At 43.4% G+C, this 16,439-nt stretch overlaps 1 protein-coding gene across 4 annotated transcripts in view; it reads right to left on the reverse strand.

Annotated features, from left to right (window-relative positions):
- dnah5 (dynein, axonemal, heavy chain 5) overlaps positions 1 to 16,439 on the reverse strand; it is a 610,401-nt gene that overhangs the window by 44,662 nt on the left and 549,300 nt on the right. For 3 of the 4 annotated variants that reach the window (XM_068058833.1, XM_068058843.1, XM_068058824.1), the window contains 2 exons: positions 9,186 to 9,405; positions 172 to 377 (listed from right to left, as the gene is read on the reverse strand). In XM_068058833.1, coding sequence (XP_067914934.1) covers positions 172 to 377; positions 9,186 to 9,405 — 426 coding nt within the window. Of the gene's footprint in view, positions 1 to 171; positions 378 to 9,185; positions 9,406 to 16,439 lie in introns of those variants that run through there. The other variant, XM_068058853.1, reaches the window with a different exon arrangement.

A 16,439-nucleotide genomic window follows, 5' to 3' on the forward strand; every position in this document is an offset into this window, starting at 1 on the left:
AGGTGGCTATACTACAGCTCAGGTGCACTTTAATGGTACTGGCAGGGTAGCATAGTATTTGAAATCAATTTGCCCCTTTAAGGATTTGGAATAGTTTACTTTTCTGTCTTTAATTATTAAATGGTTAAGCATCAAGGAGCAGAATTGAGGTAGAAAAACTGTCAACTGCACCTTCTTGATATCCATATCATCCAGATGGTTTTGTACAAATTGCACAGTAGCGTTAAAATCAGCTTGGTTAAATTCATATGGAATATTCCAACCAAGAGGTCCATACTTGCGTCGTTCTTGCACTGTTGAGTGCAAAAATGCCACTGCATAGAGCATAGCCTTCCATTGAGTCATGTTACTAACATCCAACAGATCCTGACTGATTCCTGGTGATACATGAAAAAGCGTTATAGGATCTCAAGGTAACAAACTGTCATAGAATTTTCACATTGATTATGCAATCCTCTAATAGAGGGATTCAAACAAGAGCCTGTGTAGTTACTGTACAACTGTACAGAGGTTGTGGATGAAACCCTAAATGAATATACCCATTAACTATTGAACGTCTATGTTATGCAGCAAATTAACCTTTTTGTACAACCACTCTATTGTACTTCACTAGAACAAACACAGGAGATGCTAGAAATACACAACAGGCTGATCCACAAATGAGAAATGAAAGAAAAACTGAAAATTTCCACAAATGAGATGAATAACCAATGAATTTGCTTATAGTCATGTTGCATGAGGAAAGAATTTTGGCCAGAATTTGTCCCTATTTTGTTTTCAGAACAAATTGCCTTGGTTTAACACTTTGTTCAAAAGACACTGTGAGCTATTTTTACGCACTTTAGCAGTGGAGTTTAGGCATTAAAGATTCTCTGTGGTGGCCAAGATGGGGTTCTGAGCTGCAATGTTTGATTATCCTGCCTTTAGTGGTAAAGGAGTTTAAGTAGCAACTCGGAATGGCCATATTGAGGATGATTAAGCCTCTGATTACCAATTAAATTGGCTCCTTACACTTATTAAAGAGACTGCATGCCATTTTGCTGACTAGCGTTGCAATTACCGACCTTTCCTAACGGCGCCCAGCTGAACAGAAATAAAGTTACCGTTGGTGAGGTTGCGAGTGCTACTTAGAGTCATACTGTTCATTTGTTGATTGAGATCAACTGACGACACTGCTTTGAAGAGGACTTTGATACACATCAGGAGATTTTTTTGGGACAGTTTGTCAACACTTCATCAACTCTGTCAAGATTTATTCTGGAAATTCTGAGCGCTCCATCTAAAGAAAGTGAGTGTTGTTCTGCTGTATCTTATTGGGGACCTTTTGGCAGTCATCAGGAGAAAGGGAGTGGTTGGTCATAGGGATCTTGCTCGGGATCCCCCTTGGTCTGGATAAAGAATGGGAAGAAATGAGGCCAGGCAAAGCAGCACCAGCTGCTGGAGGAGAGAGGAGGATGAAGGACAGAAGTGTGTGGAGGGCTCCAAATTCATGCTGACTTGCTGCATGCTCCACAATCTGGTGATCCTGAGAGACCAGCCAGTACCACCAACAATTGTGCCAGAAGGTCAAGCTCAGGAACTACAAAAGGAGGAGGCAATTGAGGATGAGCAGGAGGTTGAGGAGGACGATGAGGAGGATTAGCAGGATCACCAGAGCAATCCAGATAAATGGCCCACACCTGGGACGGATGCTCACCACCATCTATTTGAGGACTGCTTTTGAGAGACGTCCTCCACCATGGGACCTCGGAGGACTGTGTGCAAACAGGCTGTTGCTTTTCCTGCACTACAACAGTGACTCACTTCAAAAGTACTTCATTTGCTGTAAAGCACTTTGAGACATTCATGAAAAGCGCTATATGAATGTAAGTCTTTCTTTTTCTTTTTGACTTTTGCCATGTGCCTTACCTTCCACGACTGAGGATCCATCAATTAGTCCACCATCTGCTCTCAAACCTTTCAATCCCTTCCCCATGGAGAACACAATAAAAAAAAACAATTCCACCACTAAAAAAAACCTTGCAAAAACAATGAAAATAAAGTATAACTAACAGCACTTAGAAATATTAAACTATTCACTCTGGTGCTTACCTGCAGTGGTTATCCCACAAGTGTTCTTGCTTACTTTGATACTTCTACAAAGTGAGGTGAATGGATGCTGAGAATCTAAAGAAGGTAGTTCAGATCTCCACCTGTGTCGCCCTCAAGAAGCTGTGGTCCGTGATGGCCCTGCTCAGACTGCACCATCACAGCATAAGCTTGAGCAGTCTTGGCTGCCTGGCTGACGAGGCAACTGTAAGGGCAATGGTGGAGTTGGGAGTGGGGAGGAAGCAGGAATGATGTCGTCTTGAGAGAGGCAAGTAGATTCCTGCCCCCGATTCCCTTGCCACTACCTCTGGGCATCTGTTCAGCCAGACCAGTAACCTGCTGGAGGACAGACCTCTGAGCAGTTGAGACACTCTGCAACCCCTTTCAACTGAAGAGCCCAGAGCCACCATGGCAGCAACCTGAGCTTCCATTCCAGCACTTTCCTGTTCCATGGAAATTATTTGTTTGGCATTCCAATGGAAGCTGCTATGACTGCAGTGGAAACTGCAACCTCAGTCACCAGACACTGTTGAGTTCCAGAGGTCGCTGGATGGAATTGTCCAGCCTCTCCATGTTGGAGAGGATAGCTTCCAGTCTCTGCATCAAGCCATAGACTAAGCTGAAGGCAGACTCCTTTGTCCCTCTACCCACAACCCATAAGCTTTCAGACAGGCTGTTCTTTGAACCAAGCATTTCACTTATCAAACACATCAGGATTCGACTGAAGCTTGGCTCTGTGAAGTCCTCATCTGACTCCTCTACAGGAGAACGAGTATATGACTTTGCCCCCACCCCATGCAAGGTGTTCAAAGAAACATAGAAAATCTATGGCACAGAAGCAGGCCATTTGGCCCATCCTATCTGTGCCCAACAAAAAATAGCTATCTAGCTTAATCCCACTTTCTAGCTCTTGGTTCGTAGCACCGTAGGTTATGATATTTCAAGTGCATATGGTAATTTTTAAATGAAATGAGGGTTTCTGCCTCTACCATCCTTTCAGGCATTGAGTTCCAGACCCCCACCATCCCCTGGGTGAAAATAATTCTCCTCAATTCCCCTCTAATCCTTCTGCCAATTAATTTAAATCTAGGTCCCCTGGTTATTGACCTATCTGCTAAGGGAAACAGGTGCTTCCTACCACTGTATCTAGGCTCCTCATAATTTTATGCACCTCAATTAAATCTCCCCTCGGCCTCCTGTGTTCCAAAGAAAACAACCCCAGCCTATTCAATCTTTCTTCATAGCTAAAATTCTTTATCCCTGGCAACATCCTCATAAATCTCTAGTGCAAGCATATCCTTCCTGTAATGTGGTGTCCAGAACTATATGGAATACTGTAGCTGTGGCCTAACCTGTGGCCTAACTAGTGTTTTATACAGTTCTAGCATAACCTCCCACCTCTTATACTCTATGCCTCAGCTAATAAAAGAAAGTATCCCATATGCCTTCTGTTACAACCAGGTGAGAAAGGTGTCGAAGGGTCTTTTACTGTCTTCACCTGGTCTTATTGTAACTGGGTTTAATTTTAAACACACTGTGTTTTGAGCTCCCCCTTTGGTGAGTCCTTGTTCGCAGCTTTCCAATTATAAGGCAAAGAAATGAGCACACCAGGTTTTCTTAGGTTTAAAGAAGAAAAGTGAAATTTATTAAACTTACTTAAACTCTAATTCGGTTAACGCCTACGGATATACGATGCACCCACGCTAGCATGCATATGCGATACACATATGCAAATAGGGACAGAAAAGAGCAGAAGAAAAATAGAGAGGTTTGAGGCAGTCGCTGAAGGGGGTTTCTTTTTACTGTTTCTGTGTTTCCAGCTCGCTGTAGGATCTTTGATTGTAGACAGCTCTTACTTTTCATTGGGGCCCAGTATTCTTCTTAAACCTTGTTCACGTTGCAGACTTTTCTCTCTTTGAGTTCACGTGTCTTCAATGGGTCTTCCATTCCATGAGAAAGAGATGGGAGCAGACAAGAGAGAGGTTTTCTCAATCCAGGAGCAAACAGCTTTCTGAGTTTTAACCCTGTGGCCAGTTCAAATTCAAAAAAACTCCAACAGTCAGCCAGTCATGTGACTAAACTGATCTGACGACGTCTGTTTGTGTATTCGACCATCTTAGAAGTTAACCTGGAATGCTTCAACATCTGGTAATCAAAAGTCCATTGTAAATTGGAGCAGGGAATAGCCCCCTTTTTTTTTAGATTAGATTAGAGATACAGCACTGAAACAGGCCCTTCGGCCCACCGAGTCTGTGCCGAACATCAACCACCCATTTATACTAATCCTACACTAATCCCATATTCCTACCAAACATCCCCACCTGTCCCTATATTTCCCTACCACCTCCCTATACTAGTGACAATTTATAATGGCCAATTTACCTATCAACCTGCAAGTCTTTTGGCTTGTGGGAGGAAACCGGAGCACCCGGAGAAAACCCACGCAGACACAGGGAGAACTTGCAAACTCCACACAGGCAGTACCCGGAATCGAACCCGGGTCCTTGGAGCTGTGAGGCTGCGGTGCTAACCACTGCGCCACTGTGCCGCCCTTTGTCCTTTGAAGTACTGTCTGTTAATACGCAAATGTCTCTCCAGCCAAAGTCTCCAACTGTTTTTTAAAGCAAGTTCTTTCTTCACTATCAACAGTTTAAAATCAATGCTCATGTGGGGAAATTAATTTTCCTCATTCTTGGCAGGTGGGGGGCTTGCCTGATACCTTCTTAATCAACTTATCTGCTTTTCTTGCTACCTTCGGAGATCTGAGGACATGCACTCCAAGGTACCTCTGTTCTTCTATACTTCACAGCATTTATTGTGTATTCTCTTGCCTTGTTTGTCCTCCCCAAATGCGTCACCTCCTACCTCACTGGATTGAATTCTATTTGCAACTTTTCTGCCCACTTGACCAGACCATTTCTACAGCTTTCTTTCTCAGTATCAACCACATGACAAAATTTTGTACCAGCTACAAACTTCTTAATCATGTTCCCTACATTTAAGTCTAAATCATTGCTATGTATCATGGAAAGCAAGGGATCTAGTACTGAGCCCTGCAGAACCCCACTGGAAACAGCCTTCCAGTCACAGAAACACCTATTGGTCATTACCCTTTGCTTCCTGCCTCTGAGCCTATTTTGGATTCAACTTGCCACTTTTCCTTGGATCCCTTGCGCTCCTACTTTTCTGACAAGTCTGGATGAGCTAACAATAGTGAGAGATGAAATATTAGGCTGTTTAGCATCTTTGACAGTGAACAAATCGTGAAGCCTGGATGCAGGACATTGGGACCTTGCCAAAAGCCTTGCTAAAATCCATGTATACTACATCAAAAACACTACCCTCATTTACTCCCTCCTCTACCTCTTGTTACCTTCTCAAAAAATTCAATCAGGTTAGTCAGACATGACCTTCCCTTAATAATACCATGGTGAATGCCCTTGATTAATTCGTGCCTTTCTAAATGGTAATTTATACAGTCTCTCAGAATGTTTTCCAATTGTTTCCCCACCACCAATGTTAGGCTGACTGGCCTGTATTAATCAATCTATCCCTTCCTCCCTTTTTCAACAATGGTAGAACGTTAGCTGTCCTCCAGTCTGCCAGCACCATGCCTGTAGCCAGAGAGGATTGGAAAATGATGGTCACTATATTTATCCCATCCAATACTTTACATTCCTCCTTCCTAACTACAATGTCTACATCATCCTTCTCTTTTGTTAAGACAGATGCAAAGTATTCTTTAAGAACCATACCCATGTCTTCCGCCTTCACGCACAAGTTACCTTTCTTGTCTCTAATTGGTCCTACTGTTTTTTTGGGTATTCTCGTGCTCTTCATGTATTTACAAGACACCTTTGGGTTTTCCTTGATTTTACTTATCAATATTTTTCATTCCCTTCTTTGCTTTCCTAATTTCCTTTTTAATTTCACCCTTGCACTTTCTACACTTCTCTAGGCTTTCTGTAATATTGAGTTCTCGGTTCCTGACAAATGCTGTTATTTTTCCTTATCCTACTCTCTCTGCTTGCTGACATGGTGGCAGGGGAGCATCTATATTTGGGAGCCCCACCCCTTTGGGAACATATTTGTTCTGAGGATTGTAAAATAGAAGCTTGGAGCCAAAATTCCAAATTGGCTCATCCTGCTGGCACAAGAGCAGTAGCATGGGCCATTAAGTGCATCCTTGACTGATGTCTTGGGTCTCTTCCCAAATTGCAGGGATGGAGTTATCTGTATAGGATGTGCAGGGGCCAAAGATTAAAAAAGGTTTCAACCCTTTTAAAGCTGAAGGGATTAATTACTTTGCTTGTTAAAGGTTTGAGCCTCTTTTAGTATCATCAGGATTCATATCAGCTCTCAGACTTATAAGGATGCAATTCCTGAGAAAGCCCAGGGACTCCCCCCACCCCTTGATATTGGGAGAAAGGCAGAAGATTCACTGATGGCCTTCCCTCCTAGAAAATGGCTCTCTGTGAAATATGAAGTGGAATCCTGGCAGAAAGGGGCTCTAACCCATTTTCCAGCCTTGATCTGGAGATCTGCTAGGATTTTGTCTTAGCTTCAGTAGGAATTTTGGAGCCATAGAATTTTACAGCACAGAAGGAGGGCAATTTGTTCTGTTGCACCTGTTTTAGTTCTCTGCAAGAGCTAACCGCTTAATCCCATTTCCCCATACTTAGCAAGACAACACTCAGGTCCCTTGAACCTGTCTGCAAATAAGTAACAGGTTTACTGGCATAAAGAGGAAGATAAAGATAACTGTACTTAATTTTTCTTAATTTTTTGTGGGGCCCATCAACCAAGGAACAAACCCAAGTTGGCAATGACCACATGCCTGATGCGCAATGGACAGGTCTCATTTGTTGTTAGAGGTGAGGGTAGCGGAGGCAGAGGAAAGATATTTAAGGAGACAGTGATAGTAGAGAAAAGCAGCTTGAGGTTACATTTGCTATCCAGAATGATCCCAGAATAGTGTCCTGATTTAGCAAAGGAGAGCAAGGCACAATAAAGTTTGATATAGTTAAACTAGACCAGGCGATGAATGGTAGTGGAGGTTAACATAGCAGGGAGAAGGATAGCTTTATGTTTTGCTAACCTTCACTTGTATGTTAAGATGCTGTCTGCACAATATCAGATAGCAAATGTTGCAACTCTGAGACAGCCTGTCTTGTGAAGTAGAGGTAGGGCAGAAAGCCCTCCTCTGACATATCCAGGTCCATGCAGAGAAGTATATAAATGCAAATCCTGGGGCAATGATGGGAATGGACATAATGCCTCAAGTGTCATTATACCTGCTGTTCTTGTCCCCTCATGAATTCATCTTCCTCATCTAAATCATGTAGCAATATGGAAACTCACTCCCAAAGGGCAATCTAACGATACCACTTTCTGTGATACTATTTGAATGACAGCAGAAAAAACTACAGTACAAAACTAATGCATGAAGCATAATCCAGCAACATGTTTGCAAACTCAAGATCAACAAGCACCCTCTCCACCAACTTAGGAAAGCTGAGAGCAGGCAAGGTCCAAGGATTCCTGATGTACCCATGATATATAAGCAAGGTGTATGCTGTGGATGATCTGTTACCCAAAAGTGAAAAATTTGGCATGGGATCTGATTTGAATTGTTATATTATTTAATGAAGCTAGTGCATGCCTGTAGCAGGGCTTCAGTTTCACCCAATTATATGTCCTGCATACATGCATGATGCCAGCATTGCAAAGTCTCGCAAAATTGGCCTTTCAATGTACCATGTATGCTATCGGACAATCACTGTATCATCTGGACCCTTATTAAAAATCAGTTTGAAGGGTCATCATTCACAGTCTTATGTTTTTAGATTCCTTTATATTTTAGTTCATTTTTATAAAAATTGTTTGATAGTTATCTGAGAAACTACCTTTCAGGAATTACTAGAATAAGAGATGCCATTATTATTCCAGTACGGGTTTACACTGTAGGTGTTAACTACGCTCCCTTACACTACCAGTTAACAAAAAATATGAAGTTTATTTACTTATGCAAATTTAAAATCAATCCTGTATCAAAATTCTTTGCAACTGTTTTTGTTTAAAAGGGATCTTAATGGTAGCAAGTCTTTGAAATTCTAAGACAACCATGAGTTTGCACAGTGCATGGATTTAGTTTGAATAGATTGTATAGGTAGAAGCATGCTTTGGGAATGTTTACAGGCAAAATATCTCATCAAGTGTAACTTCACATTTAAATTAAGAACTAGTTATTGTAAACAGTCAATGGCGGTAAAGTCAAGAAAACCCATTTTTGAGTGCCTCATTCTCACAGTGTTAGCTGCCAGTGCTCAAATGGTGAGGTCTGAGGGGCCCAGGATGTTGGACCTCAGATCTCATCACAATGTAGATGCCACCGTGGTAGGAACCAACACAGTTCAGAGTTCCAATTTCCAGGTAAGAGATTGGACTGGATCACAGAGGTTTGGAGGAGGAACAGGTATGTCTCAGCTCCGTGATCGGGTTTTGATGGGGGATCAGGTCTTAAGATCGCAGGTGTTGCGAGTACTGTTGTGAGGGGTGGAAGTGCTGTTGGGGATTGGGTAGAAAGATCACAGGCCTTAGGAATATTATCTGGGGAGGGGAGGGGGGGGGTATAGTTCTGCCTGGAGGTAGGGGTTGAGAGGGAGGTCAATGACCTTGGGACCGAGAGCGGCAGTGATTGTGCTAAGTATTTACCTCCATTTTACTTAAGTGGTGTACAGAGTTGGTTTTTTCAAAGGCAATCAGCAGTGACACTGGCTGCCTCAGGGCAAATCAAAGCTGCAGCAGAGAACAGAAGCAGGCATTAGTCCATTTACATATGCAACGAAGGAGCCTAATGCCTGCTTTAGACATGGTTAAAGAATACCTCTTATTTGTTCTTTATCAAGATGGCATCCTGTGCACTTCCTGTCAGAAGTGTGCGTGAGCATCTTGGATCCCATATTTGATCCTTACATGGCCGCATAGTGCCAAAATAAACAAGTGCTACATGGCCCAATTTAGCCCCAAGTATGTTCAAGTTCATATTCAAAAGTGTTGAAAACTTCCATGCACACCTATCCATATTGCTGGCTTACCGCAGTAGGTCCTTCTTAAACCTGCTCGTAGGCCCTGTGGAGGCTCATTGGTGAACTTGATTGACATCTGGAGAAGTGCAATAGGGAAAAGCTTATGGACCTCTGTTGTCATCCATAGACGGAAAGTTTTGTGGATATTTTCTGTTTCTGTAATGATGTCCATTAATTCATTCAAGAAATCGAGACCCAAGTGACAATTCTGTAGCAAAGCCCAACCACCCTTATAAAGAGAGAATCAATAATTAAGTATGTGCTATTAAGAAAGAAATACAACTGCAAGTACATAATACAAACCAAAACAAACATCAAGTACCATGCATCGTTTAATGGAAAAGAGGATTGTGGACAATGTGGCAGCAATGGGAGAAGCTTTGACAGCTACATGAAAAGTCACAGGACTATCAAGGACCGTGTTGGGCCATTGAAAGATGCCCAAGGAGAAGTTAGGAAAGACTCTAAGGATACTAAAGGAGTACCTTGCATCAGTTCACTCTTGAAGATGATTCTCAACTGACAGTATTATGGAACTACTAACAACAAAATTGTTCATATTAAAATAGCTGAGGATATTATTTTAGTAAGAATAAAAAATAACTTAAAACAGATTGTGTTGCTGGCCCAGTTGCTATCCACCCAAGGTTCCTTAAGAAGTTGGGATAGGCACTGTGTGAGTTCCTTATCTTTAATAGCTCAATGGAACTGGAGACTTTTTTAAAAAACTTCATTCATTTATTGCCCATCCCTAATTGCCCTTAACTGAGTGGCTTACTAGGCCATTTCAGAGACCAATTAAGAGTTAGCCACATTACTGTGGATCTGCTTGGAGACTGGTTAACAGTGGTGTTCTGCAGGGATCAATGTTAGGACCTTCATTATTTACTAATTTCACTGATGATCTAGATGAAGGTGTTGAGGAAATGGTCCACAAGTTTGTAGACATTACCAAGACATGAACGAAAGTTAGTACCGTAGAGGATGCTCAACTACTATAAGCAGATCTAGATGTGTTGGGGTATTGGGCCAGCATTGATGGCTAATTATGTTTAACTTAGAAAAATGCAGTGTTATGCATGGGGCAGGTCAAATGTTAAACATATGTACACTCTATAGGAAAAAATAATTAAAGCCAGTGGTGAAAGAAAGAGATTTTGGTGTATTACTGCATCAATCTCTAAAGTTCATAACCAATGCCAGGAAGTTATAGCTAAAGCAAACAAGGTGCGTGGGTGTATTTGCAGTCAATTTGCTATAGAACAACACATGCCATTTTGTCCTTGTACAAGACCTTTGTTAGGCTTCAGTTAGAAAATTGTATCTGGTTTTGGTTGCCTCACATGGTGGGGGTTATTGAGGCTTTCAAAAGTCTCTTTCTGAAAAAGGAGAGCCACATGATTAATTCCTAGTTTAAAAGCTTAGTTACTCATATGCTCAATGAGCTGGGTCTCTATACTCTAGAAGTGTAGACTCACAAGATTTGATTTGATCGAGGTTTATAAAACAATGAAAGGATTAGATTGTGCTTTTTTAGATGAATTATTTCAACTGGATAGGTCAGGAAGGACCGGTGGACAATCTATACAATGGCAGAGCTAGTTTAGATGTTAGCAGGTTCTTCTTTTCTCAGAGAATAGTGGACCTGTGGAACAGTTTGCCAGATTGTCCGGTGAATGCTGATGTGCTGTATTCAAGAGAGAGCTGGAGCTGTTCCTAGCTGCAGCAAAGATCACCTTGTACAAGAGGTAGGGATCCTATAGTGTAAATCAGGGCCGATGTGATCTCCTGGATGAGTTGCAATCACCTGTGTGGGTCAGACAGGAATTTTCCAGGTTTTTTTCCCTCCTAATTGGCCGAGGTTTTTTAATCTCAGCAGGTCGGGCGGCATCTGTGGAGAGAGAAGCAGAGTTAATGTTTCAGGTCTGTGACCTTTCATCAGAATATCTGATGAAAGGTCACAGATCTGAAACATTAACTCCGCTTCTCTCTCCACAGATGCTGCCAGATCTGCTGAGTATTTCCACCACTTTCTGTTTTTATTTCAGATTTCCAACGTTCACAGTATTTTGCTTTTATTCTAGGTTTTTATCTTTTTTTTGTCTCTCCCAGGAGGTTACAAGGCTTTAGGTAATTGGGGGTTATATATTGTGATGCATGAGGCATCTCAACTATGTGGGATCATTTTTTTAATGGTAGTGCATTTTTGTGTGGTATAATATTGTTCTTTTTGTTAAATATACCATAAATGCCAACTAAAAAACAGCAAAAGCTGACAAACAACTTCAAAAAACTAACCAGTGACGAGAAAGTAAATAATTACGAGGTTGTGTTTCCACGGGGTTGGGGATAGAGTGGTCCTAAATGTCCACCATAACTTTGGTAGAAGATCTGTGGAAAGCCTGAAGTAGTGACAAAAATGGTTCATACTATTTCTCTGGGGTTTTATGGATCTTCTGTTACAGGATCAGTTATTTTCAATTGAATAAAACAAGAGTTCTGAAGACGCCCTAACTTTTATATTAAGATAAATAAGTAAGAGGCATAATGAGAACTTGAATTTATAAATTGTGACTGTTGCAAGGAAGGGATATTACCTAGTGAGTTTATCCATATTTATGTTAATACTTACAAGTTGTGCCCGCAGTTTTACACTGCACTTCTCACATAAACACACACAAAAATGTAGTTGTACAGGGACAGAATAGTTAGGGGGATAGATACTCTTCTCTGCAGCCAAGAGCGTGAGTCCCAAAGGCTGTGTTGCCTGCCCAGCGCCAGGGATAAGGACTTCTCCTCGGGGCTGGAGAGAAACTTAGGAGTGGGAGGGGGAGGATCCAGTTGTTGTGGTCCATGTAGGTACCAACGACATAGGTAAGACGAAGGAAGGAGGTTCTGCTGAGGAATTATGAGCAGCTAGGGGCAAAATTAAAAAACAGAACCACAAAGGTAATAATCTCTGGATTACTATCTGAGCCACGAGCAAATTGGCATTGGATAAATTAGATCAGAACTGAATGCATGGCTTAAAGATTGGTGTGGGAGAAATGGGTTTCGATTCATGGGGCACTGGCACCTGTACTGGAGAAAGAGGGAGCTGTACCATTGGGATGGCTGTCACCGTGCTGGGATCAGTGTCCTAGCAAATCATATAGAGAGGGCTTTAAACTAAATAGATGTGGGGAGGGTTCAGGTGATGGGAAATTTAGAAAGTTAATGAGAAAGCACAAGGCAATAGTGCAGGGTAGGGATATGGGTAATGATAACCACAGTGTGACAGGAAGGGACAGAGCGTGCAAACATATAAGTGGAGCAGCAAATAAGGTCAGAGTATGGAAAAATGGTAAAAAGGCAGAATTAAAGGCTCTTTATCTGAATGGATGCAGCAGTTCTAACAAGATGGATGAATTGATAGCACAAATAGAAATTAATGAGTATGATATGGTAGCCATTACTGAGACGGGTGGAATCTTATCACTGCCGCGATATTCCCGATGGTGGAACTAAGTCGTCGTTACTTATGCTCCCACTGCAAATCCTGTTTCCCACGTGATTTTGTATTTAAATTAGCCATGTGGCAACGTGCACAGGGAACACGTGGGATCATGCAGCAGGGGCAGCCTGTCATTGGTGGAATCCACGTCAGTGCCCAAGCACCAAGATCGCCACAGATATAAAACATTCTGTGCTTGCACCCTCAAGGAGCAGCAGCCTTCCTTTCATGTAAATATTTTCAGAATAACTTAGTTGAAGCTTTCACTTAAATAAAAACGTTTTTGTCTCCCTTATTTTGTGAAAGTCACCACCAACTTCATATCATTTATTTTCCCTACCGCCAAAGTAAATGACATGGCAGCCAGCAGACAGCATCCTGCCCCCACGGTTCAGTGATGCCACCCTGCAGATTCTCCTCCAGGCTGTCAGGAAAAGGCAGGAAGTCCTCTTCCCTGCAGAAGGAGTCAGAAGACCATCTTGCCTCACCAAGATGGCCTGGATGGAGGTAGTGGAGGAGGTCTCGAATTATGGGGTTACTCTTAGAACATGGGTTCAGCGCTGCTAGCACATCAATGACTTGCTCAGATCAGTGAGGGTAAGTGGTCCTGGCGAGGCTGCTCCATTGATTTCTTCCATGGCTAGGTGTCTTTAAGGCAGAGGGTACGCAAAGAATGCAGTCGAATGCATGAGCAGCCTTGGTGCCATCTATTAAATGATGAAAATGGGCATTGTTGATGTGATTGGATGTGTCATGTGAAAACCAATGCAAAATGAGTGATGTTGATGCATGTATGCAATGGTTGTGATGCATCATTAGTCATGTCATTAAATCTGCACTGTCTGTTGCAGGAGAAACAAAGCCACAAGCAGCGCGAGTGTGCTAAGACTCCACTAAGGTGGGGTCCCTGACATCGGGCTGCTGACCACAGCTGAGGAGGAGGCTTCAGAGATCGAGAGAGAGGAGGGAGGCAGGGCAAGCGGAAATGGCAAGGCAGGAGTCACAAGGCATAAGGATGAAGTGTCATCTCTGCTCTTGCAGCCATAAGTGGAAACTGAAGGAAATTGTGTGAACTCTTGTGAAGCACATGCTTAAAATGCCTCTGTTTGTCTCTCCATTGTAGGTGCCTGCACTCGAGTCTCTGAACACCGCATGGCCCAAGAATCCTCCTCTGGGGAGCAAGAAGAAGCCCATGCCCCAGAGGGTGCACCTTCACTTGTCTCTTCTTCCACCTCTGCCAGCAGATACATCCACACAATCCACGTGGGGTTTAAGAATAGAATCTGGGTCACAAGCTGGTTTGCGCCACACAGACATGTCCCAATAGCTGAGGGATCATGTGCCAGCCAGGTCTCCTGACAATCAGAGGAATGCTGCAGATCAGGCCCCTGCTCAGCCCCACACTCATGATGATCCTCTGTTGCTACGAGAAGTCTGCTGGATGTGCAGCAAAGTCATGTGGAAAATATGTCGGCGATGCCTGAGGTCCTGCATGGCTTTGCATGTGCCATGGATGAGTCCATGCAAGCCATGACGTCTGACATGTTTTAGGCCTTTGAGCATATGGCTTCCTCAATCAAGAGTTTGGTGAGCTCCATGGTGAGTCTGGTTGAGCACTCAAGCCATATGCGCTCTGACCTGCGCTCCATCCCTGTTGCTGTGGGCTCCAGGCAGCAGAGTCTAAGCGAGAGGGGGATGAGGAACCTGGACTCACTCAAGTGCTCCTTCCCTTCAGGGAGACAAGCAGGTTGTGCACCCAGATGGAGGAGGGGTGCATGCCAGCTACCCCGGGGCCTTCCTCTCAGGACACTCCCAGGGTAAACCGGTGATCATCCTCCCCCCCAACATTGACCCCCTTACCTCCAGCAGGCAAGCACACGGGGAATACTCAAGTACCATTGCTGCAGACCCCTAGTAGGACAGAGCTATCAAGATGTCGTTCCTCCAGAGGATGCCTGCCACCGTCATCCACAGCAACGGGGCAGCGCACTGAGCAGACTGCCTCCACCTCAGCTGTTAATGTCGGGGTAGCACCTAGACTTAGTGGAAGAAAAAGGAAATTGAAACAGTTTTGATCATGAAGGTAGAATGGGTGCTGTACATATTGTCATGACTGCAAAAATGTATGAGAACATTTTTATTTCATGCAAAATTTGATCCACTCTCGGTAATGTAATGCTTGGTTTTAAATGGATATAAACAGGTTTTTTGAAGGTCTATGGCAGGAACGCAATGATGTTTGCAAAGCATCTCAGGAAATGTCCAGTGTCCATATCAAACTGGATTTTGAACCTTCACTCTTCAATGATGGCTGCTTTCCTATTGACGATTAATAACTTTTTCCAATACCTTCATGTCTTACTTTTGTTTTCTACGTTCATAATGCTGCTTGCGTAGCTCACAGATGATTTCAAATGCCAATCACATGAAAGTGCAGCAATGCTTCGTTAAGATTGCAGAGTTGAATGAAACCTCATGCAAAAGGGAATTTCTGAGGGGAATTGTTATGTTTTTCCTCCCAACATTCCTTCATGTGGCATGTTGTTGGCTGAAATGTGAAAATATGAGGTTCTCCCTGATGTCCCTTGCATGTCTCTCCATGGACCTCATATTGTTCGCAGTATCGTTGTCATTGTTGTCCTCCTCTTCACCCGCTTCATCGTCATCCTCATCTGAGGAGGACTGGTGTTCCTCCTGTTCCTCCACCTGCAGAATGTTGCCATGTCTAACTGCCAGGTTGTGCAAGGCACAGCAGACAACCATTATTCGTGACATCCTCTGTGGTGCATACTGAAAAGCCCCTCTAGACCAGTCAAGGCAAAGAAATTGCATTTTCAGCATGTTCAATGATGGCTCTGGTGGATGCATGAGCGACATTGTACCTCTCTTCAGCAGCACTTTTTAAAAATTTATTCATTCATGGGATGTGGGCGTCACTGGCTATGCCAGCATTTATTGCCCATCCCTAATTGCCCTTGAGAAGGTGGTGGTGAGCTGCCTTCTTGAACCGCTGCATTCCATGTGAGGTAGGTACACCCACAGTGCTGTTAGAAAGGGAGTTCCAGGATTTTAACCCAGCAACAGTGAAGGAACGGCGATATAGTTGCAAGTCAGGATGGTGAGTGACTTGGACGGGAACTTGCAGGTGGTGATCCCATGCATCTGCTGTCCTTGTCCTTCGGGGTGGTAGAGGTCGTGGGTTTGGAAGGTGCTGTCTAAGGAGCCTTGGTGTGTTGCTGCCATGCATCGTGTAGATGGTACACACTGCTGCTACTGTGCGTCAGTGGTGGAGGGAGTGAATGTTTGTTGATGGGGTGCCAATCAAGCGGGCTGCTTTGTCCTGGATGGTGTTGAGCTTCTTGAGTGTTGTTGGAGCTGGACCCATCCAGGCAAGTGGAGAGTATTCCATCACACTCCTGACTTGTGCCTTGTAGATGATGGACAGGCTTTGGGGAGTCAGGAGGTGAGTTACTCGCCACAGGATTCCTAGCCTCTGACCTGCTCTTGTAGCCATTGTATTTCTGGTCAATGGTAGCCCCCAGGATGTTGATAGTGGGAGATTCAGCGATGGGTATGCTATTGAATGTCAAGGGGAGATGGTTAGATTCTCTCTTGTTGGAGATGGTCATAGCCTGGCACTTGTGTGGCGCAAATGTTACTTTGGGGCTGACATACTGGTATCATCAACCATGTACGAAGGAGGTAATCCTTGTCACCCAGGATCCATCAATCCATTTCGGCTGGTTCCTTGAAAACTACTGGTAGCTGGG

This window comes from Heterodontus francisci, chromosome 2, assembly GCF_036365525.1.
Source record: "Heterodontus francisci isolate sHetFra1 chromosome 2, sHetFra1.hap1, whole genome shotgun sequence".
Classification (NCBI taxonomy): Eukaryota; Metazoa; Chordata; class Chondrichthyes; order Heterodontiformes; family Heterodontidae; genus Heterodontus; species Heterodontus francisci.